Here is a 23803-nt window from a genome sequence, read left to right on the forward strand (position 1 = left end):
TGAAAATTTATATTAACATTAATCTATAAAGAGATCGGAGATCGATCAGTTATCTTTTATCAGCATACGTTACTGACCGTTTTTACCATCAATGTTCCTTTGAATTTCCATTTCCGAGTCAGAGGAATCATTAAACATTCTTATGCGGTTTCTCGTATTGCCTATGCCATCTGAAATTTTACATCATCGCATATGTCACAAAATTATTGTTTGAAAATTAATAAATGACAAAAATACATTTGTCGGTAAATTCGTGATAGAGGAATATCAGTCTACTGGTTTGAATAACAGAGGGCGAGAAAATGTATTCTATTCTTCATTTCGTACATAGCAAAGCTTAATTAATTGATAATGACATACCTTCATTAATTTTTTCTACTACTTCTACTGCTTCATCACTTTCTTCGTTTAACTGCGATAGTGTTCTAGATTCCTGTGATAACTGAGTGCGCGGTTCCGATTGTTTGGAAGTTGATGGCTCCGAAACTAATTGAATGGTTTCTGAAAATAATTGGACAGATTTAGAGACTTTATATATATCATATGTGGGGGAATTGAGAATCGTATCATATCTTTTAATAAATACTCTGATAAACCTTATTAATTTAAAAAATTATTAACTTAAAAAAATCTTGGAATTTAAGAAAGTAATTCGTAAACTTTAATTTCCATAAAACTAATCACTTATAAATATTATAATCTTATAGATGAAAGCTCCTTATATTTTGAAAGCATTTTTCGTAATAATAGACAAAATTATGCTAATATCAATATAATTCCTTCCAATATACTTTTCATTCGACAAAATTATTAAATTATAGAAAAGCATAGTTTTACTAACCTGTGGGTACAAAGAATTTTTTAACATTCTCAAATACGTCGACATCGTCTCCACTGTCGTCCATCTTTTCGTCAATGTCGGAATGATCTTTATGCGATTCTGGTCGCATTTCTACAAAACGTTTCGATAAATGATTCTCACTTGAAAGTTTTTTACCCAGTGTATATGTATGTACGTGTATATGTGTGTTTGTGTGTATGTGTGTGTGTGTTGGACATTGCCAAAATTCACTTACCCTCGGCGACAAATTTGCCGGCTAAAGCGTCTTCGATCAATTTGTAGCGCTTCTGAATCGTGGCTGTAAGCATATTCGCCGGAATACGCCAATAAGATTCCTGGGCATCAGCCGGTGGCATAAATCCCAGGCCACGGAGAAGCTTTTGAAAACTCGGTGAATCCATCGCGGTCGACGAGTAATCTGTCAGCGGCACCAAGGGTATGCCCTCGGAGCTTTCCTCGTCACGATCGTCCAGAATGTCTTGCAGAGATTCCTTGATCCATTCCAACGCCTCTCTCATGTCTGGTTTATCGAGATTTTTTTCAACAAATTTCCCACATTAGTCTCTTTTCGTTAGTAATTTAATTTGGTTCGCTAATGAGGATTAATCACGTTAGTTTTTACACTACTTTAAAGATGTTCGTTTGTAAAGATATACTTGTGTTGGATCTTAATATAGCGAATTGCTGTAGTATATGTGTAAATTGGCGAAAATGGATTAAACTGATAAGCTTGGAAGAAAAGAATCGCTTTCTTAAAATTTGCGGAGCGTGATTCGCATCCGACCATAGACATGTATCCCACAAAGTGACCCGAGAAGTCACTTTTTTGACAAGTCATCATTTTTTCCCTCACGTAATGGTTTCTGCAAATCATCGCCTTCGTCCCTTTTTTCCAGAGAAACATTTATCCTGCGTGAAGGAAACGAGGGTCGCGGACCATTCTAGCGACAAGTGCGCTTTCATTAATCACAAAAACGCGGATGCACGTCGAGGGAGAGAAGAAAAAAACACGAGAGGGCAGCGATACTCACCCTTGTCGATGACGTCCTTCAAGAGACCGGATAATTGTGCATCCGTGTAAACGATCGTCGGTAGCTTCCGCCTGTTCCGTTGCTTCTTTTTCGTCGACTCCTCGCTCCGGCGAAGCGCGCCGCCGCGCTTCGAGGATTTTCGAGTTTCTTCGTCGTCTTCGTCGTCGGTGGCTGAACTTTCGTTCCCGTCAGAATTACTGGCAGCTTGCGTTTCCCACGACGATTTACCTTTGCGCACAATGCATGGAAACGATGTGAACCTTTCTCGAGCGAGTGTTCATCAGCGTATGTAAAGTACACTGCGTGGTATCGCGTATGTGTGTGTATGTATGCAGAAGGCATTTCATGTAACATTAGGTAAATCTCGAGCGTGATAAATATTAAAGTATACGTATAAAATCCATAATACTCTGAATGACAAATTTCTTTTCTTTCGCTCTCGCGCTGAAAGTCTCAGACGTAATCTCGCGTGCGCTCTAAATTTACATCTGCCTTGGATCTTTGCCCACACATCGTGCACAACTTTTTAAAACACGTTACATTCTAATAAATAGATTAGATACGATAGATCCGTTTTAGAATATCTTGGGTAAATATTAATTGCATATACGCTATGTGTCACTGATAGAAAAACAATAGGATAATTCTATATGGATAGCGAAATTGCATCAAAACATGACATTGAGGGAAAATATTATTTCAAAGACACATAAGGTGAACCGAAACTTCTCGGCAATGCTTCATCTCACAGCTGTATATCTATGATATGAGCTATCTCAATGCATTGAATACAAATAAGGCATAAGAGAGGAAAACAATATCCATGATAAATATGAAATTCCTTCCGGCGCCATAATAAGAAGCTAAGGCGACTGATATTGGTCCAAGAGCGGCGAAAGTGCGTCTGGAATTCGTAGTTGCCGAATATTAAATAACAAGATTGCGATATTCCATGATGATATCATTACGGACTTCGAATATTCGAATATGATGGAAAAAGAACATATATGAGCGTAAATATTATTTCAAATAACTTAAAAATTGGGTGATACAAGTTTGCTTAAAAGATTAAGACATTTCGCATTCAAATAAAAAAATGTAAAGATATTGTAGATTTTTACACTTTGCATTTTGAAAAAATAATTATATGTAACATTAAATGTTTACTATAATTTTTATCATCTTATTTCTCATAATTATTTTTCACTTTGTAATCGTAACAAAAAAGCTGTGCATTGAATTTTGAACAATTAATATAAAGAATTGATTCAACAATTTATATTTATATTTAATTTAATATTAATTTTGAAATATTAAATCGCTCTACATAAATCGTGTTATTGTTTCAGTCGAAAGTTTATGCGAGTATTTAAAACAAAATTATTATAAATGCATGATTATTTTTCATGAGATTACAAATATCTATATATATAATAACTATATATATAACTGTATCAAACTACCAATATATCTATATATATCGATACAGTTAAACCACTAGAATAATATCTGGTTCAAAGCGCGATTTTATATAATTTCTACAACGCAAATTATCGCATAACGTTATATAAACTGGGGAAAGAGAAGAGGAGAATTTAATAATATAATAATATAATAATATTTAAATAATTTGATAAAAATACACACAAATATGCATATACCGCGATTTTTTAAATAACCCAATATCTGTGTCATATATGTATATGAATACCTGAAAATTTATAACTTTATACATACGCATTCCTTTTGTTCACTGTTGAAATATTTTCTCATAAAATCGATATTTTCATGGAAATATTAATTAAATGTCACTCGTTCTACCTGTGCAGCTTGACGATAGTATTTCGTTCTCTTCATAGTATTGAAATCAAAGACCGGAATAATTCGCGTAGAGACTCAAGAACATTTCACAGAACCGCGCTTGCTTCACTCTTGAGGAATAACGAAGAGAAACAGAAACGATATCGCAAACATACGAGCGAACTTGTCTCGGTTGGTGATATCGACGAAAGGTTTTTTTTTCTCCACGGTTCGTAAGAAATCGGGATAGGAGAGCGAGAAGAATCCTGTACAAATTGATCTTTGCTCCTTCTCACTTTTTCCCTCTTTTTCGCGCTTTCTCTCTATCTCTACGTCGTCGTTTCGCTCTCCCCGTTGAAAGCGAGCCGCTCTATGCAGTCGCCGGCAATCGCGTTACTAGAAGACTGATCGAATGGGAATAGTCGCGGAATCGGAGGATAGTAAGAAAGACAGATGCGAATGGAATGGGATGGGATTGGCCGGAACAAGGGATATGCTCCAGACTGGATTGTGATGAGGGAGGAAGAACGAATAGCTATACTCACCTTGGTTGCTTTTTCTGGCCCGTTTTTTGCGCAGCTCCTTGCGATCCTGCGCCAATCCTAATTCCAAAAGCTTTTCCTTGATCTTCGGCTTCGGCCGCTTTATTCTAAGACCGGTGAAAATCAAATCCACGGGATCTATCGGAAACATAAGTGTAGTTTCGATTTTTATAGCGTCGTCAAGAAACGATATGACGTGGATGATAGGAAGACTTTGTGAGAGAATCATAGGAAGGGAAGATCGAGATGATTGTTAGAGATTTCAAAAGGATTTAAAGTTGAAATCAATTAAAGCTTACAAAGAGAAACGCAAGCGTTCTCTTTATTTCACGAAATGTATTTATACGTCAAGTGGATGTCGATCTTTACGGACTTTTGACTCATAGATAATTTAATTTTTTCGAAAGATTATAATATAATTTTACATTTAAATGTAATTTTCTTACTATATGAACTGCTCGTGATTCGATTTATATTATGTGACATAAATTTAATTTTATAAAAAAATTGTCCTTTACGACATGACATCTTTGCGAATGTTTTCCGTTTGTCGGTTGGGAATTCTAGAGTTAACAACTGCGGAGTGAAAATACGATAGAATAAAACACTTTGCGGAGATTTTTGAAAGAAACGTGAAGAAAAATGCCCTTGACATTTCGCGGACATCTGAGAATTACGCCTGGCGTAGAAGCGACTTCGAAGATTAAAAGTTATGGAGAGCGGCGGATTCGTATGAAAATGAAACAAGTTTTACAAGACTTCTCTGAAAATGTCTCTGTCAGGAAGGATATTATTCTTCGTTCGTCCCAGAGGATTCGAAATTATTACTACAAGCAGCCAAGCGTGTCCGATGTTCGGAGCTTAATTAAATCCTAGGAATCGTTCCGGTGTTAACGAATTCTCGCACGAATTTCGCATTCACGAAATAATTCAACACTTTCGGAACGCGAATAACCGGTTAGAATTAACGCGAAAATTTATGGCAAATTTCTATCGAACAAATTTATATCGAGAATTGGGTTAAGGCCATTTTCAGTACATATATAATATTCGTAGATAAATTGCAAATTACGATAAATGGCAGTTACTACAATATATCGCCAGATTTTCGTGAAAAATTTATATTATATTAAATTATAAACTTTGCTCTTTACTTCAAATTTTCATGATTAATAATCACAATTAATTATGAATGTGATAGTTAATTTTGAATGTGATAATCGCGTTATGAATTAACTCAGAAATGTGCTAAATAAATGAATGATGAAAATATGTGAGTCAATAACGATTAATTAGATTTATACTTTAAGAAAGTGAAAAATTTTAAAAGGAATTATAAAAAACATATCAATGAGAAAGTAACTTAAAGAAAATAAATTTTAAAAATTACCGTCATCGTCCTTGAACTGTGTCCAAAGTTCCGTAAGCTGGGTAATTTCTTCCTCGGACCATTCCTTAGGCAACCTCTTTTGTACCTCAGCTCGCACGTTCTAATTAATTACGAGATTTAAGATAACAAATTAAGCCGTGTGCGTAATGAAAAAAAAATTAAAAATATTTTAAAAATCCCTAAGAATACTTATATATAAGTCGCACAATATTAAACATTATTATAATCATTGCCTAATATGTTTAAGATATTAATCACATTTAAATATAAGCAAATTACATGTGAATACAAAATGTAATAACATTATACTTTGCAACTCTCAACAGTGGCTCGGAGATTGAATAATCGAATAATTATAACAGAATATCGATATTTGAAAAGAATATAAATATATCTTTCCAAATATATAAATTGGCATTCAGCTATTCGATTCTTGTAATTTTCTTGAAAAATACTTTGCGTGCGCCTAATTCCCGGATTTGATGAGACAGAGCATCCCGTGTATAATCTCTGGAGAAGCAGTTTCTAAGTCAGTAGGCGTATTTAAAAAGGAAAAGCCGGGATCGCTCGTTTTCCAGCGATTACGTTCCACCCTCGACAGAACGAGGTTCCTGCGAGCATCCCTAAATGGCCGTCGGAGCAATATCGTACGACTTCCATGAACTAAATGAACGTCAAATGAATACTCGGCCCTGTAGTCTCTGATTCGGCCCGATTCTCCCTTTCTTTCTCTCTTTTTTTCTCTCTCTTCTTCCGTGCTCGAAGAGACGAAACGTACTCACGCATGAAATTATTTAAATGAAACATTTCCGCGGCTAAGCCTTTCCCCCGGAAGACCTTACCAAGAAATCGATAATACGTTGGAGGAAACATTTCCGCTGACGTAGCAACCCTCTTCGTCGATGATTGCACACTTATGATTAATAGCAAATTAAAGGCGAAAGAGAAACGAATCTTTTCTTCTTCTCTCCAAGATCGTTAACATCAAGAGTCATTATCAAAAAATTTATTATATTTCTCGCGCGCTCTTTATTCTCATTAAACAAAAAAATTATTTATGTCAGATGTATCTTAAGAAAATAAAAGTTTAGAAATTTTAAACGAGAAATGTGTGCGATTTTAAGAATAAAAATTGTAAATGACCAATCAGCATTTTGTTTTAAAATAATTATTAAAAAAAAGTGCTGGCAAAAAATTGCTGACATTCTTCCGAGCGAATGAAATTTTTTGCTGAATCTCTTATACATCGCGCTTCATATCTATAAAAAGCACAGGAGAGTAAGATCCGGTATTGTGTATTGCATCGCTTATTCTCCGCTACGTGCTTTTTTCCCTTGTTAGAAGCTTCTCTACAAACTCAATTAATTTCAAGTTTTAAATAAGCCGGTAACTAGTTAGTAACTCCTCTGCCGCAATAAGAAGCTTGATTAACGCATTCCCATGCTTTATCACCGTATTGCACCGTGTATTTTCAGAAGAAAAGAGTTATAATAAAGAAAAAAAAGAAACGCGCTTCCAAGCTTAGCGGGATTAATATATATACATCTCGGAAAATATTCTTTAGAAAATATTAATAATGCCAGAAAAAGATAATGCACTTTTGGTTTCGGAATTAATTAAATACGAAATATTAATAATTTACATTAAGAGGATTAAAAATAAAGCGTACATTATATTATAATCGCATTTTGTTGAAAAGTTACCTACATATAACGTACACAGTTATACCCACATGTAACATATACAGTTATACTTCGACAAATTCGTCGAAGCAGTTGGGTCACGTTTTCTTTGCATTTTCGTGCCCCGAAGGGTGATGCAAATGTTTATACGTATGTCGTAAGGCAGAAAGCAAACAAAACGATAGCTTTTCTCGAGGAGGCGCCAGTTTTAGGGCCGCAACTTGACGAGGGGACGCACAGATATTTCCATGCTCGGAGAAAGAAACTACCAGTTGGTAGAAGGAACACGCAGCTCACGTCGGGAGCCTCACGCAAACGCTTGGTAGAAATCGTGGAAGTAAGAGAAACGAAGAAATGAGGGTGGAAAGCTCGCCCCGTAGGTATTGTCTCCGGAGAATTTACAGTTCCTGTAGCAATTCCCGGCTCCATTTTTTGCATATGTTCGCCCCGTCAGGCAGTCTAGAAACTTATTTTCGAGGCCGGGCGAACAACCCCTCTTCCCTCTCCCTTTCTTTCAAGCTTCTCGTAAATCATTGATCTTGTCAGACGGAGCGCGACTAGGATTGCCGTGGGGGCATATGAATGGACCGAGTACTTTTTTGATGGGAAAAATCTCTGCAAAATCTTTTTAAACTATTTTCTTACTCTTGCGAAAAAATAATTAGCTTAAAATAAATAAATTATAATTGATATAAAATTCAAGAGAGAGAGAGAGAGAGAGAGAGATTGTTTGCTCACTTTGATATTCTTAAAAAAATCATGCCGTTACAGAAAAAAATATAACTGACCTTGGAATTGACAATCAAACTCATTTCTTTGAGTTTTTTAATGATGGTACGTCGCGTTCTATTTTCATTGATGATGTGCTCCAATAGCCAATCGATCAGGTCTATAAATTTAAGATATTATAATTAGTGTAATATATAAATAATTTCATTTGATTTATAGTTTTTTCTTTGGACTAAATATTTAAAGATAAATAATATATTTCTGGTAATTCAAGCAATAATAATAAAATATCAAAATATCAAAGATAAAATTACATTAAGCTGCACGCGTTTATATTTCTTATAATTAAATGTCTTACGTTAAGAAAATGTTCGTTTCAAATGTTTCTTCATATTATAGGAAAAGTTAATTTATTCAACAACGTGGGCACAAAATTCTTTCACGAAAAATAGATGATATAGAGAGTTTACCTTGAGGGTATTTGTTAGTCTGATGCTCCATGAAGAGAGTACGCAGTTCGTCCTCTTCCGCCTCCGTCCAGACTGCTCGTGAAACTTTCTTGCTACTCGTTTCCGCGTTGTAGCCATCCACGATTTCTGTCGCGTCACGGGTGGTCTTCCAGAAGAGCAGCTCCATGTACGACTTCCGATTCTTCTCGGCGACTTCGATGAAACGGCGGATTATGAAAACCGCGAACTTTTGGAGCTCCTGAAGCAAGAATCGATTTTTCGCTGCTCGACAAGTCCACTTCCGTGGGCCATTAAGCTCGATACAAGGATGAAATAAAAACCTCGGTGGTGGAATTTATCGCGCGGCATAAGAAAGGGGAGTTTTATCGTTGAGAAACATAGTGAAAGTCTTATCTATGCTTTCATTATGTGCAAAGAATGATGATAAAGTGTTATGTTAAAAAGAAGAGATTTATATACTCGACTAGGCAATAATTAGATGCCATCAAAATTGTATAATATTATTAATAATGTTCATACTATTAGAAAATATAAAAATATTGTAGTTTACGCGATTTATTTTGTGTATCTTATTACCTTGTATCTAAGATCCTTTGATTCAAGGAGTCTTTGAAAGATCCGAAATATGGACGCTTGGAATATCATGGCCGGCATTTTACAATCCCAAGCAATCCGATGTAGCATTTTTATTACATAGTGATTTACCTCGGCCGTATTGTTCTCGAATTGCTGCAGTAGCAGTGTTAAAGCTTTAACAACCTTTACGTTGGCGAACCTTTGAATGGGATATTACTTTCTTTTAATAAAGACATATTGCGTTATTTTATCGTATAGATATTATATACGATATTTTATCGTGTATTTTGTATTTTTTAATTGAAACTTTTGTTTTAACAGATCGCGGCAAAGTTGCTACAAAGTATATAAACATTTTATCTTTTGTTAAAACAAAAAGAAAGAAAGAATAAGACTTTAAAGAATGAATTTTAACAAAATTTTTCTCCGGAGCTTAATTATAAAATTAAATAATATTTTTAAAAAAATTGCTAAAAATATGGTCAAATAATTTTTGTATAAATAAATCGATATATCTGAAATATTTTGTCTTGCCATATCACACCTTTGAAGAAATTCGTCCAATTTAAAATCAGTCTCGTGAATAGTTTCTACTTCTTCTTCTTCTTCATTCTCTTCTTCGTCTATTAAAAAGATCATTTATGTATATACATATATTATGAATAAATGTGAAAAGCTTTAAATCACACAAAAGATTTGATATTTATTTACCTGTTTCATGATTTACAGAATTTTCAATACCTCCATTCTCATTTATTTCTTCAGTGACAGGCTGGTCTTCTACTACTAAAAACAAATAAAATAAACTTGAAACGGCTAATGCACATAAAATTTACATGAAACATTAATTATTGATTTAAACCAAAAATGTTAAATTAAAAATAATTAGTTCAGAAGCTTAAAAATTATTTTTAGTTTTCAAGTTGAATAATTTAATAACTTAATTATTTCTCTCGATTTAAATACAATATATTTCTATTATAAATTTTTGAGATAATAGCGATCTCGACATATAGATCATAATACATAAATACCCCTAAAAGTACATTGATGATACGTTTTAAATCATCCCGAAAAGTTTTCTTTGAGCGAGTTGTTGCTTCAACTAAAGAAAGCTTTCCACCGTCCAAAGAATTCAGTTTGCCCAAGTGACGGTGACGGTGGTGCTATTTCAGTTTAAAGTTTTAATTGTCTCTTCTCCGCGGTCTGCTCAACTCGAAACAGTAATTCGAGATAAAATAAAGCGCTCGTCTGACTCGCGGTGTTTTTATCTCGGATTTTTAAATGCTTCATCCCCGTTGATGTATTAAAAGTGTTAACCGGAACTTTTGCTTTCTCAGCATGGAGTATGATTCCGAGTATTTTCATAGATTTCTTAAGAAACTTTTCTTCCATTCTTAGAGAAATTTTTCTCCAAGTTCCTGGATAGAGTTATACAGGATGACTTGCAATGAGATAAAAATTTTTTATTTTAAGAAGAATATTGAACGAGATTTATACGCTTTTAAATTTAAGATTTTTTTCCAAAATGATCTTTTTGTTTCCTTTCTTGCATGGATTTAAAAATTTCAAAAATAAATAAAGTCCGCTTACGAGCCTAACGGAAACTAGGAACTGCATAAAAATGCATCGTTCGTTTTTTGCATCGTTTTGTGAAGAAGGGAAAGTAATCTCCATATTTATGCATCCTTAGCGTAATCTAGTTCAACAAAGAAGGCGGATAATTCATTCTGTGATTATAGATCTCCAAATATATGCAAAAGATTGTGTATTTAATGGGAGAATTATCGGTTCGAGAAGAGCCAACTCGAAAAGTTGCGTAGATATTTGCGATAGCTCGTTGCGTTCAACTATCGATCGTCTCTCCGCAATTTCTCAGCGATACGTTCCCACGCACAATGTATTCTGCGAGAATGCATATGTGTATGTAAATGCGTATGTGTATATATAAGCACTCGAATGCATGTGCAAAAGAGATCGACAACACGTGGTACGGTCGCACGAGCTTATTAAGCGGCTAATACTCACGTTTCAATACTCTTCAAGCATGTAATTTGCATATTTCGTAATTAATCACAATATTTATATAATACATTCCCTATTACGCGAAAAATAAGAAAGATTACACTTCAGGTTTTTAAAAACAGACATATCATAATAATAATTATTATTATTATATTCTATAACATCGTTAAATTTTGTAGTCATATCTCCTGATCATATCTCCTGTTATCGATTTTTTACTCTCTAAATTCGTTTTTAGCCCGTAACGAAAGATAGAAAGTTACATGTTAGAGCTGAACTATTCTGCGCATTTGTACAAAGTTTTTTCGAATTTACAGGCTGCCGAACTTTCCTCGTTAGTCATTCTGTCATCAATCTTTTACGTCGTTTTTATCGCGTTGAAATAGATACCTTACAATGATTGATATTATATTACACACCTGTTATAAAATAATAAGTATATAATATAAAATAATATATAAAATATATATAAAATATATATAATAATATATAAAATAACAAGTACCATATAAAGAAGTTAATTAAAATAAAATCTTGATTTAAAAATTTAGATTTCTAATTACAAGATTTTTTATGAATATAAGATTTGAAACATTGCATATATTATTTGTCATTTATTTTAAAGCAAAGTTTAAAGTGAATAAATTGCTTACAACTTGAGTTTCAGTGTAAATCTCTTTCAACTATTCAAGTGTATAATCAATATAGATTCATATTTCGAAAACATGCTCGGACAAGCGATATCGTTATAATCGTAATTGTAAATTAATTTGATCGACGGCGCGTAACATCCGGATAACAATCTCTCGTTAGACTAGAGATTGCGATGCTCCTCCTTGCCATTAAATTAGACATTATCGTGGGCGCAAAGACGAGGGGCGCATTATGCGATTGTATTACCTGGATAATAAGTGTTGTCTAACGCGTACATAGAGTAGCTAGGTAAATGGGGTTGCAGGTGGTATATCAGAAGTTGGGCGGTTGAAAATAATAGAGACAGAGGACGCGGGGAAACAAGGGCGGAGGAAAGCATGGCGAAGGATAGGAGTGGATGGGTTTATCACGGCTGAGACCAAAAGCCCTGGTGCGCTACCTCGATGTAATTTGTGAAGAGATAATAACCGTCGTCCACGAGAACACTGCCGCGGTGTTTGTATACGTATATGTATGTTGGAGAATTTTTTTATATTTATATTATGTATTGCATTTAAAAAAGGTAGTGTCTGATGGAATTAAGATCCGTATCCATGAGCGAATTTTGCCGAGGTCGCGTCGGATTCGATGATTACAAGCGCTTTATACTACATCGAGAATTAAATGTTATTGAGCTAAAAAAATCCTTCTCATTTTACTAATATCTTATTGGGTATTGCATTTTTGAAAAACAGTAGATCTTTTGGTCACATTGAAATCTATATTTGTAAACTATTTTTATGAGAGATTATAATTCAATGCTTGTAAGCGCTTTAATTTTAGGATGGTCGAAACCTGAATGCTAAAATTTAAGAGAGAAAAAGAAAAGAGGAAAAATTTTAGAAAGAAATCTTTGTGGCATTCTATAAATTTTTCTCTTGGAAATCTTTACAGTATCATCGCTTTTGCATAATTTTCACAATTGCAAATACAAAGTGATCTCTTTTCTCTTCCGCGTTTATCAAAAGTATAATTTTTCTTATGAAAGATAGAAAGTTAATAGCAAGTTAGAAAATGGAAAATTAAAAGATAAAGTTTCCAACGATGGATGTAAAGCAACTTTCTCAATAGAAAAAGTTTAAAATTTAAAAGAAGTGCAAAGCAGTCTTGTAAACCATAGTTGCTTGCAGTTTGATAAGACTCGTAACCCACTAAATGAATCAACCACGGAGAGTAACTTACTCCTGAAATCAAGAAAAAGCTATTCCAGTGTTTTACTAGTTCACGACAAATTCATTATTGCGAAGAGATTTCACGTCCCTGGGATTTAGGACAGCGTGAATATCGCGGAAATTGTAACCTTGATAACCTGCGTCTCGTTTCTCTCGCGCACGGAAATTCACTGATATTTTTGAACGAGGGAACGTCCAGCACGTTCATTTTTCTGTAATTTTGAGAGAAGGAAAAAGGGAAGATGCTGACATTTCCTCTTATCCTACATTGCGTTCAATGCCTTGTTTCCTACTCGTCTTGCTTGGATCGGTGAAGTAGAAAAAATTGAGGCGATGCGACGACTGGAAAAAAGCACGCGAACAAAAATCATGTTTAAAGAGAAAAGTATTTGTGAAATTAAACTGTTAATATTTTATTCATTAAACGTTGAAATGGAACAATAATTGCGCTTCAAGTATTCCGCAAGATAAAAACTTTAAGTGCATTTATCTCGAGAAACACGATTTTCACTCTTTTTCCAATAAACCGTTTCAAAACGTATCGTGCACAGAATACAGTTGGTCATCGTGATAGGGATTCTGTGATTAAATTAGTTAAATATAGAAAGCTGCAAAAGTTGTATGCAATATGATTGCACGAATAAAATATCGTTTCTCGCGAATAAAAACCAGGTGGAAGATCAATCTAGTAGTTTTTATACGAATTGAGATCATCTGTGCGGTGTACATTTCAAGGGTTATTTCGATATACGTGCTGAACAAGGAAAAAACTGACAATTGAAGAGGACGATGACCAGAATCAAAAGGGGAAAAAAACGGCTTTATATCCAACGGCCGCGTATATGAGATAGTTACGTGGAATCATCTCGTGGAGGGCGATCGACGTGTTTATAGCGATTTGATGTCGTAGACCTAAACTAAGTCCGCAAGCTGTGCGAGCAACTCGAGCAACCCGAGCAACCCTCCCGAGTTTGCCCCTTCTTTAACCAATCTGCTCGTAGCTCGACGACGTGTCTGGCCGAAATTTCGGTATTCAACGATCGTCACAGTCCGGTACTACTATTAGGCCGGTAACTACTTATTCAAACCGGATCGCTCGAAACGCCCCAGCTTTCTCGGCGGTTGTTGTTAACGCGATCACGTCCTCCCGGCCCCCTCGCCTCAATCTCCTCTCCCCATCCTGACCCGACCTTTTTCTGTAACGATGCAAGCTCGAATCTCTCCTCTCTCTCCCCTTTTCCTTTCTTTCCTCTCCCCTTCTTCATCTTTTCCCGTTCCGCTCGCTCACGTTGTTTAGATGCAGTTTTATTGTGCCCCTAGGGTTCGTTGCCGCAAAAGCGGTATGACATACGCCGAGCAATTCCTGGACCGGACGAATGGCGGATGAGATGGCAAACGTAGCTTTGGACTACGTATCTCTTGTGTATTTCGAGAGACCGATTTATATCGCGGCGAGGAATAAAAGATGACGAGAAGGAAGGAGAAACTGAGAACTTGCCGACCTCATAGTTCACAGCATTAATATCTTATTATTTATTAAAATACAATGACATTTTTATAAATATTTTTCAATTATTATTTAAAATTAATAATAATTAAGAAAAATATTCGAGAAACACTTTAGATCTCGATTAAATTTTTAAAAATTACAATGCAATTTCATACGTAATTGAAACAAATTTTTTGTAAAATTTTCAAATTTAATACAATGTTAGATATGCAAATAAAATATTCTGTATAGAGAGAGAAGGAAAACATCACGTAAGCAAATCAAGCAAAGAATATTACATTGTGATAAACGCATGGATATAAAAATAAAAATGATATAGATTGAGAAATCAATTTCCTACGGTGTGTTTCCGTACGATAAATGATCATATTAGCTCAAATGAGTTTTTATTTTATCGATATAAATCCGGCAGAAAATTGGAATAGCCAGAAGGCTATGCGGCACGCATAGGAGCCACCTATTAATTATTTATAGTAATGTGATATTGATCCGTCTGGCTACCTTCCACCGGACTGACCGTTGCTAAGCTCCATATTCCAACATCTCCGAAACGGATATACATATACATGTATTGCTAGTAATGTCGGTAGTGCCTTTAGAGGCAGTGTCTACGATCATCCATTATTAAATCGACTTAGCTGTTCGTATATAAACACAAACAGTTTATCGACTATTTAGCATAACGATCTCAAGGCTAAAACAAAATACACCCTGTTACTAATTTCAGGAAATGAAACAGAAATGGTTTCAAATTATATGTTAAAAATTATAAAACTATTTCGTAATCAAAACTTATTAAATTTGTTATTTTAATCTACTTTCAAGTGAAAAAAATTCTTGAAAAATTTACGTTTTTACGTAACAATATTTTAAAAAAAATATTTAGCTTGCTTAAGGATAAATCTATAATGCTTTAAAAAAGCAAGGAGATTGTAATTTCACTTTTGTTTTATATTAATATTGAATAAGTTAATTATGCTGTACAAATAGACTTTAATTTCAATCAGCTACACAAAAGGTGATTCTGAGGCAGATCGCGCGTTGAACTTTGCGGTTGTACTCTTTGAATCCAATCTGGAGCCGATACTCCGCAGTTCCGCATTTCGAATTGTGACTTTCATTTCTGTTGTTGCAGGTGCATTTTATCGTTGAATGTTTTTACATGAAAAGTAAAAGCAGCCGGGATTACGGCAAGTGATTTTAACGAGGACGTTTTTGCTACTATACATAGCCGCTAAGTAATCACGCGCCGTTGCAAAACCCCCCTTTCGCTTTTATCTCGAATTAAAACTTCAGACAGCACACCAAATTGATGCGTCAATGTTGTCGTTTACATAACAATTTTATATTTTCTCCTCTTTTTGCAATACCTTTTTTTTAAATCCCGAATAAACAAAAATACAAACTTTCCTTGGAAATCATCACAGATAGAGACAAAATTCTTTTTTTGATATTTTAAGATTTTCTAAAGCTTTTTATAAGAACAATAGGATATTAATGCGCTTTCCACGGGACTGAAGGTATAATTTTTCTCATGTTTTAAAATGAAATCGTTTTTTTCTTACATAAATCGGTTTATTACAAAATCGATATATAAGAATATTAGGATGAGATTATCGAAAAAATGAATAGAAGATGTATACATTTTTATAGACATATTCTAATGTGACATATAAAATATGCAATAATATAAAATATTGTAAAATATTCATTTTTCGATAATCTTATTTTATTTTTATACATACAATGAATCAATTCTTTCTTTTAGTATTTTTCAAAAAGTTAATAATTTTTTTACTTTAATCAGGATCTCAATTTAAATCGTAATTTTCCATCGAATTATTGAGAGACTTTGAAAAAAATGTTAAATTTATGAAAAATCATTCTTTTATTTCAATTTTCTAAAAATAAGAAATCGAAATAAAGACAGCGTATATTAAGGCATAATCAATTGTCCGCAATTTACACGGTAGTTTTCAGTTGCTAACGAGATACTTAAAACAGCGTAATACAAACGTGAAACTAGACGGAAAATAAGTTTGCGAAAGAAGAAATAACCGGGAATGCTCCATGGTAAATACTGCCGCCATCTCGTCTCACCATCCCATCCCGCATCTCGATAATGACCATGGCGTGTTGTGCCGTTCGCCGTAGGAATTTCTTGAAAGCTTCTTTACGACTTCCGGTATGTTTACTGCTATATTAACAGCGGTTTGCGATCGTTGTGCAATAGCAAATTAACTTTCCATAACATGTCATTTTTCACTATTAAGAAAAGATTTATGAGAGTTCTCTTACATGCTTTCTCTTACGAAGCATCTATATACTTGGTTTGTATTACGTTATTAAAAGCATATTTCAGAATGGTCGTGTTTCAAAAATGATACGAGTGGAAAAACGAGTTTTTGCGTATTACATTAGTAGTCATAAAAATGTATTGCACCTGTAAGGGAGATCAGAGGCGACACACATACGCGTAAACACAAACACATGTCATCATTATTTAAATAACTTTTACTATGAACGTTGATTGTCATGAATGTTTGCTTTTGCACTACCGAAATTTCACATTTTTCGATTTGTTGCGCCAGTCCTATGTCGCCGAGAAATCGATAATAATTAGTGGCATATGTTATTTCAGAGCTGGGGAAAAAATGGCAAAAATTCCATATTAAAAAGTTACTTATCTCTTTGTCAATTCGAGCACATCTCTTTCATAGTTTATTACGGATTGGAAAACACAGTGAGATCGTTAATGAAACGAGCAATTTCGCGTTAATTAAAAACTTCGCGAAAACCCGAACATCTACCAACGCGTGTTATTAAAACCTATACGCGTTATCCTTTGTTACGGCAACGTCGACGGTTATTTAATTCCTTTTTTTTACATTATTCATTCTTTGTATATTCAACATGATCATTATGCTACAACAATGCCGGCCTTTTTTACATTATGTGCGCATTTAGAGAGTAATAATATTTTTACGGCGACACGGCGAGCGATTGTTGACATACAGCAATCAAGAATAATGCAATTTTTTACGCTACGTAAAAAAGTTTCCGCGCAACTTCCTGCAACATATGCAAAGTCTATGATAAATTGCCATCGAGTTCGGTGCATTTGCTTGAGCAAGAGGAAAGAATGCAAGTAAGAGTTGATTGCTCTTGCACAACGACATTTTATGTTGACGGAAGTAATTTTGGACGATCCTCGTCCTAGCTAATTTTGGAGTCGATCCAAAAACGGGCGAGACCGATAATGTCATTTTAGTAACACGAAATAGTATAAAATGTCCATTATGGCGACTATGCGAAAATAAACTTTGAACCAAATCCAAGTACTGCAATAAAAAGTATGGAAATTGGCAACAACTGTTTATCTCTTTTCGCGCCTCCGAGTCGACATATCTACAAAATAAATGTCAAAAGTCCATTATACACATTCTTTTTTCTTTTTTTACGTGTATTTCAAATTTCGTATATCAAGACATTCATAAAATACAAGTTTCCGTTGATTGTAATTTACTTTATAACTGCAGTTACCACTATAAATCATCAATATATCTCTCTTAATCTTTTTCTGATTTAGATTCATTGACACGATAAAGCAAAGCATCAGCCGATCGGCTAGAAGCACGGGAAAAGCAGTTTCCTTCCCAAAACCACTGGAACGTAAAACGGAGGAGGAACAGTTGCCGCGTAACCTCGATCACTTGGAGGGACTATCGAGTTACGACGGCGCTCCTCGTGTCCAGCATAATCCCCGCCAAATCCTGATACTGTATGCCGAACGTAAAAGGGGTCTCTGCGGTGTCGCGGTTCCGGAGTACGGGCGTAGGGGTGAAATTGACCGCCGTCGTTGCCACTTGAGGACCGCTCGGCAATTACGAGCTATCCCTACGGCCCATTGCTATTGCTAGCTGTAGGTTGGCGTCCACGTTGGTTGGTTGCCCGGTTGTCTGCTCATAGATATACATACCTCAGCATTGTTCCTGCAGCACCACTCTCTCGACTAGATGCTCTCTCTTTCTCCCTGTCTCTTTATTTTCCTCTCTCTTTTACCGTAATTTGTCCTCTTCTCACCATCTCACGTGCGTCCTGCGCGCAACGTTCTAAATCACAGCTATCTCTTTGCTTAACTAACAATACGCCCAGCGACACCGCGTTCATGCGCTCGTTCGCTTATTATCTTCGGACCTGCTTTATCTATGTCCGCATAAATGGAAAATTTTCATTGCACCGTGCAATTCTCCCAGATTGTTGAGGGAGAATGTGCAAGAATGCGTGGGCTATCCAGCACTACAGTTTCATCATCGCCAAAAATGTGCTTTTATCATTTAGACCGTTTCACGAAGTGATGTATGATTCGACCTATAAATTAGTTCGTCCAAGATATAAAGAAGAATCTGAAGGGAGAAAATAGGATTCTGTAAACTTTTCAGTAGAAATTTCAAAATTTAAAAATATCGTTACTTAATATGATTTTATTTTTCTTCAAAGATTATTGTTAGAAATTTAGAATTTATTTTATTTGGACATTTATAAAGTGATAAAGATATATTATTGGCATCAAGAAAAGAAAAAAGATGTAAGAAAGGAGAGGAGGGAAGACTATAATAAAAATAAAATTTATCGATACATAATCTAGGGAAAAATTGTTTCGTAACGTTTTCGAGATTTTTAAGGGATGTATATAATATCAACATAATAATAATAGGCTTAATAATAATAGGAATTTACGTCATATCGTAAATATCGTCCCCTTTTTATATAAAACAACATAATATCACAGAAGGTAGGAAGCTAAAGCTTTGTAAGGGTATCGCGTCCTGTGCGATATACGGGCCATGGTAGACAAAGAACGCATACAAGACGTACTACAACGAGATTACCTGCTTATCCGTATCCCAGCAGCTCCCAGCAGCTACTAACCAGCACAACATAGATCTCCAAGTACCTGATATATTTGAGCCAGCCAAATTCACCCTAAATAGTACGCAACGGTCGACAAACTCGGGAATATTATGTACCTTAATATTAGATAAATTTTACGAGCACTATTTCCAGCGCTGTATAGAAGTGAGAATTGTGTCTATAAATTGTAATAATCAAGAAAATTATCCAAATTTGTTACGTTTATGGCAACAAATCTTGTTCTGTCTAACATTCAAATGTAATATTCAAATTCCACTTTATTACAACAAACAAAATCGAAAATTAGATTTTATCGACCGACAAAACAATCGTAAGTATAATTGTCGCTTATATAATATTAATCCTCGTTTTATTCTGTTCATTACTTTAAATAATAGCAGTGTTTCTATGGTAACCGACGCATTCAAAATAATTGGACCGCATAATATTGTTAATTACGCCGCTTTAATAACAGTTATCAGTCGTTTAAATTATTTGCTCAACATGGGCGGATATTTCATCGAGCGATTTCAAAATGTTGAAAAGTTATGCCTATCAATTACAATAACAATACGATCAGATAACACGAGGGGCGCTTAATGTTCTCAATTAATCAAATGATCAAACATACGAATAAGTGATAAAGAAACGGCGATTATCAGTCCATGAGCGAAATTGTTATACATCATAGCGAAAATGAAGGACACGATGGGAAAATCCGAATCCTAAACGATGTACGTTTCCGTCGGATTTCTTAGACAAGAACAAATAACGTCGATCCCATCGTGCGACCCAAGTCGAACGAGGTTTACCATCTCAGTAAATGGCTGATGGATAAGACTACTTAGGCCGCCGTCGTAGATCAAGGAAACGTTCTTCCGGAGCGGAAGAAGGTTTGGATAAAAGGTTTCTAACAGGGCCTTTAGGACACGGTTACCCCGCGACCTGTAAAAGAAAACGCGAGACAATCGGGATATCTTCAAAAGCCATTTCAACAATTTTTCATCACTTTTAAACCTTCAAAATTTATATCCATTTTTTTATAAATGTCCTGCTATCCGAATACGCTCTAAACGAGCTTTAAATCTTGCAATCACATCGTTATCAAATAATTTTTCCGTACTATCAGTGATTAAAATGATAAACGACATTAATTTTTTCTTTATTTTTATTATATAACTTCAGTTGTTAATTTGCCATACAGGTTTTCAATCATTTTTATTTCATATAAAAATAAAATGATCAAAAGCGATAATATATTAATGAAATGCCTTATCATATGCACATTTCATCGAATTAATAAGCCGTTACCGGCACACAATTCGAGCTGCATCGTATGCTATCTTCGTTCCTGTAGTTGCACAATTTCGCACGCAACGTTTCATGGTATATACATTTAATTATTGACGCTTTTAGCGAATATATGGCATGACTAATGAAACGATAAGTGCGCCGAAAATTCAATCGACCATAACTTCCAGCTGCGTCAATTTGAGTTTTGCCTTTGAATCGTTATTAATTGTTGTGACTGATCGACGAGGTACCGCAGTAACCGGCACATCATGTGTCTCTAAAATATCGATTCCCACTAATGAACGTCAAAGTTTCTTTTTTTTCATGGCTTGCGATTATATAATATTTTAATATTTTAATATATTTTAATGTAAAAATATATATTAAATAATTATTTATTTTTCAAAATATAGTATTATTTGTACAAAAGAGAGAACATAGAGTTCAATCAACTTGAAAACGAGAGTCAATCGATCCATAATTTACGTATACATCCTGAAATCATTCTATTTTATTTCATTTATCTATTTTGCATTTCAGACTAATCTTTCCTCGAGTTTTAAAAGCGTGCCGATAAATTTTTATTGCTATTTTATGATGATAACATTCCGCGAATCTTGGTGAACCGATTTAGCATAATGGCATCATAAATCACATTTTGTGATAACCAGACAGTATCATGATCCAATGTCTTCAATGTAATTGGCAATGTCACACTGATGGATTTTTGTCTATAATAATGTATCGTTGCTTTTCTAAATCATGTCTAAACAAAGAACAGTATAGTGCGTCATAAAGACGAATTAATAAATTCTTCATACATATACGGTAAGAATATGGAGAATCTCTGTTTTAAAACCATTCGATTCAGCATAATTAAATCAATTGTTTCAATCAAAAGATCACAACTTTAGTTTTTCTTGTTAGAAAAGGAGTTTCGTCATAGAAACTGTGTCATTAGAACAAACTCATTAATTCACACAGAAAGGCTTTAAGTTGAAGTAAAACAGATTCCTGTGCAACTTTAAAGTTCTCGTTCTTTACGGAAAAGACAATGACTCATGCTCAATCTGCAAAGAGTAGAAATGGAAGAAAACAAGATCATTAAAGAAGGACGAAGGAAGTTTCTTCTTCGGATAAGTTTTAATGAGTCATAAACCATAAAATATATATTGTACACGCATTTTGATCTTTTTTAATATTAAATATATGAAAACGTTTTATGTTTAAAATTGTTGTTAAATAATTTATTACGTAATCTAGATTATTTTATGCGACCATTATTATTATTTTACGAATGCATTAAAATCCCAAAACAGAACAATAAAACAGCGTGTATTTACACATTCGACAACATCTTGATCATTTCCAATTTGAAATGCTGAAAGTGTGTGTGTTTACAATAACGAAGCATCGGGACACATTTCATGATAAAGTTAAATCCGTCTCGCTATCCGGGACGAATTTTATTTCAAAACCATCCCATATGTAGCAATTTAACTCCCCAACGTGCCGATATCGCCATTTTGAGCCAACTGCTTCGACGTTTGTAATCACGAACAGTAAAGCGTATACTCGGCCGATCGTTTTAAAATACACTTTTTTTTACGATATCGCCTCGCGATTTTGATTACCAGGACCGACGGGGCTTTTTTTTCGATTGTATGGAATTTTATTTATTGGCAAAATGCCGCCATATTATGCTTTTTTTTTTGTGAAACGCGCAGTCCGTTCTTTTTTACTGATGCTCGTTAAATCGGATTATGGCTATCATTGCTGGACGTTGAATTTAATCCACCACAGGTTTACACAGCTGCGCTTAATCAGTTTCTCTTTTTTTTTCCAACGAATACATTCACGTTTAAGTAGCGTAAGTGAATCGGCCGCTCGTTGATATAACGAGAGCTCTGTATAGCATAATACCGCGCACGATTATATATGCAAAGACTGCTTTATTCCTTGAAGCTTTAATTTTAAATTGATTTGTGACTTTTACGATATGATATGACGTATTCCTCGAAAATGGATATTATATTGGGTTAAAGTGTTGGATATAAAATGTTACTTTTACAATAATATCAATTTTCTATTCTGTACTTTGATTAAATAATTAATATCTAATCTTGATTGAATTGTGTAATTTTCTAAACATATATTTCTAAATATATATATTTTTTGCAAATATATATTTGTTTACATTACACTTTCTTCCTATAATTTCCGCAATTTACTATAGAATTAATTTTTCGATACATTTATATTTTGTCGTATAAAATTGAAATAAATAATTAATTATCTCTCTTTTGCTCCTTCTCTCTTTTACACATACATATATGTATATGTGTAATAATATAAATAACTACAGTAACAAATACAATTTATCAAATATAATTTGCTTTTTAATAAACTCATTTATCATTCCACTAGTAAATATCATTTATTTACAATATGTGTACAAGTTACATATATAATAATTATATATGTTCTTAATATATTTGATGATACATAAATAACCCAAATGAATCATGCTATGTATCATTAAAGCAACGTCACCCGTATATTCACTATTTTCTGAAACTGTTATTTTAAAAGCATCTTTTAAATAATCATTAAAAATTCTTATTCAAAATATACTGAATGTCTGACAATTTCCCGAGAAAGTCCAAAAATTTTTTGTATAATTATTTAACATTTATTTACTGAGAAATATTGCGAAATATTAATTGGATAAATTTCCGAGGTCAGAAATTGGGTAATCGGTGATCTAGCAATAGCAACTATCAACAGGAAGTTATTTGCATTGAGAATTACATAGCAGAGAGCCTTAGCCCTTTAGGTATTGTGATGCAAAGTGTCCACTGCGAAGTCGAGGGTGATCCAGGTATGTACGTGTCCCTGTCCTCGTCTGCGTTCATGCATGTGCTTGCGAATGTGTGCGATTAATATGCGTAGAGTGGTACATGGGTTCTACTCAGTATGCGGGACATCATCGCTTCTATGATAGTATGATTGTCGGGCCACTCGCGGCTCAATCTAACGTTCTCGTGTTCTATTGCTCTATCTCTTTCCCTCTCTCTCTACATCGTTTCTCTCTCTTCGTTCCTCTTCGTTCGTCTCTGTCATTCCCCTTTTCTC

The 23803-nt window shown here is 34.4% G+C and overlaps 1 protein-coding gene across 2 annotated transcripts in view; it reads right to left on the reverse strand.

Annotated features, from left to right (window-relative positions):
• Positions 1-23803, reverse strand: part of Timeout (circadian regulator timeout) — a 98756-nt gene that overhangs the window by 1471 nt on the left and 73482 nt on the right. Inside the window, exons 16-27 of one of the 2 annotated variants that reach the window (XM_083087599.1) lie at positions 9773-9847; positions 9606-9684; positions 9062-9260; positions 8486-8723; positions 8075-8175; positions 5605-5704; positions 4218-4352; positions 1873-2100; positions 1077-1361; positions 842-952; positions 361-501; positions 78-170 (exon numbers count right to left, since the gene is read on the reverse strand). In XM_083087599.1, the coding sequence (XP_082943725.1) occupies positions 78-170; positions 361-501; positions 842-952; positions 1077-1361; positions 1873-2100; positions 4218-4352; positions 5605-5704; positions 8075-8175; positions 8486-8723; positions 9062-9260; positions 9606-9684; positions 9773-9847 (1785 nt within the window). The remainder of the gene's footprint in view (positions 1-77; positions 171-360; positions 502-841; positions 953-1076; positions 1362-1872; positions 2101-4217; positions 4353-5604; positions 5705-8074; positions 8176-8485; positions 8724-9061; positions 9261-9605; positions 9685-9772; positions 9848-23803) is intronic. The other variant, XM_083087600.1, reaches the window with a different exon arrangement.

This window comes from Camponotus vicinus, unplaced genomic scaffold, assembly GCF_025532165.1.
Source record: "Camponotus vicinus isolate PSW18456_S1 unplaced genomic scaffold, iyCamVici1.0 SCAF_13, whole genome shotgun sequence".
NCBI classification, from domain to species: domain Eukaryota; kingdom Metazoa; phylum Arthropoda; class Insecta; order Hymenoptera; family Formicidae; genus Camponotus; species Camponotus vicinus.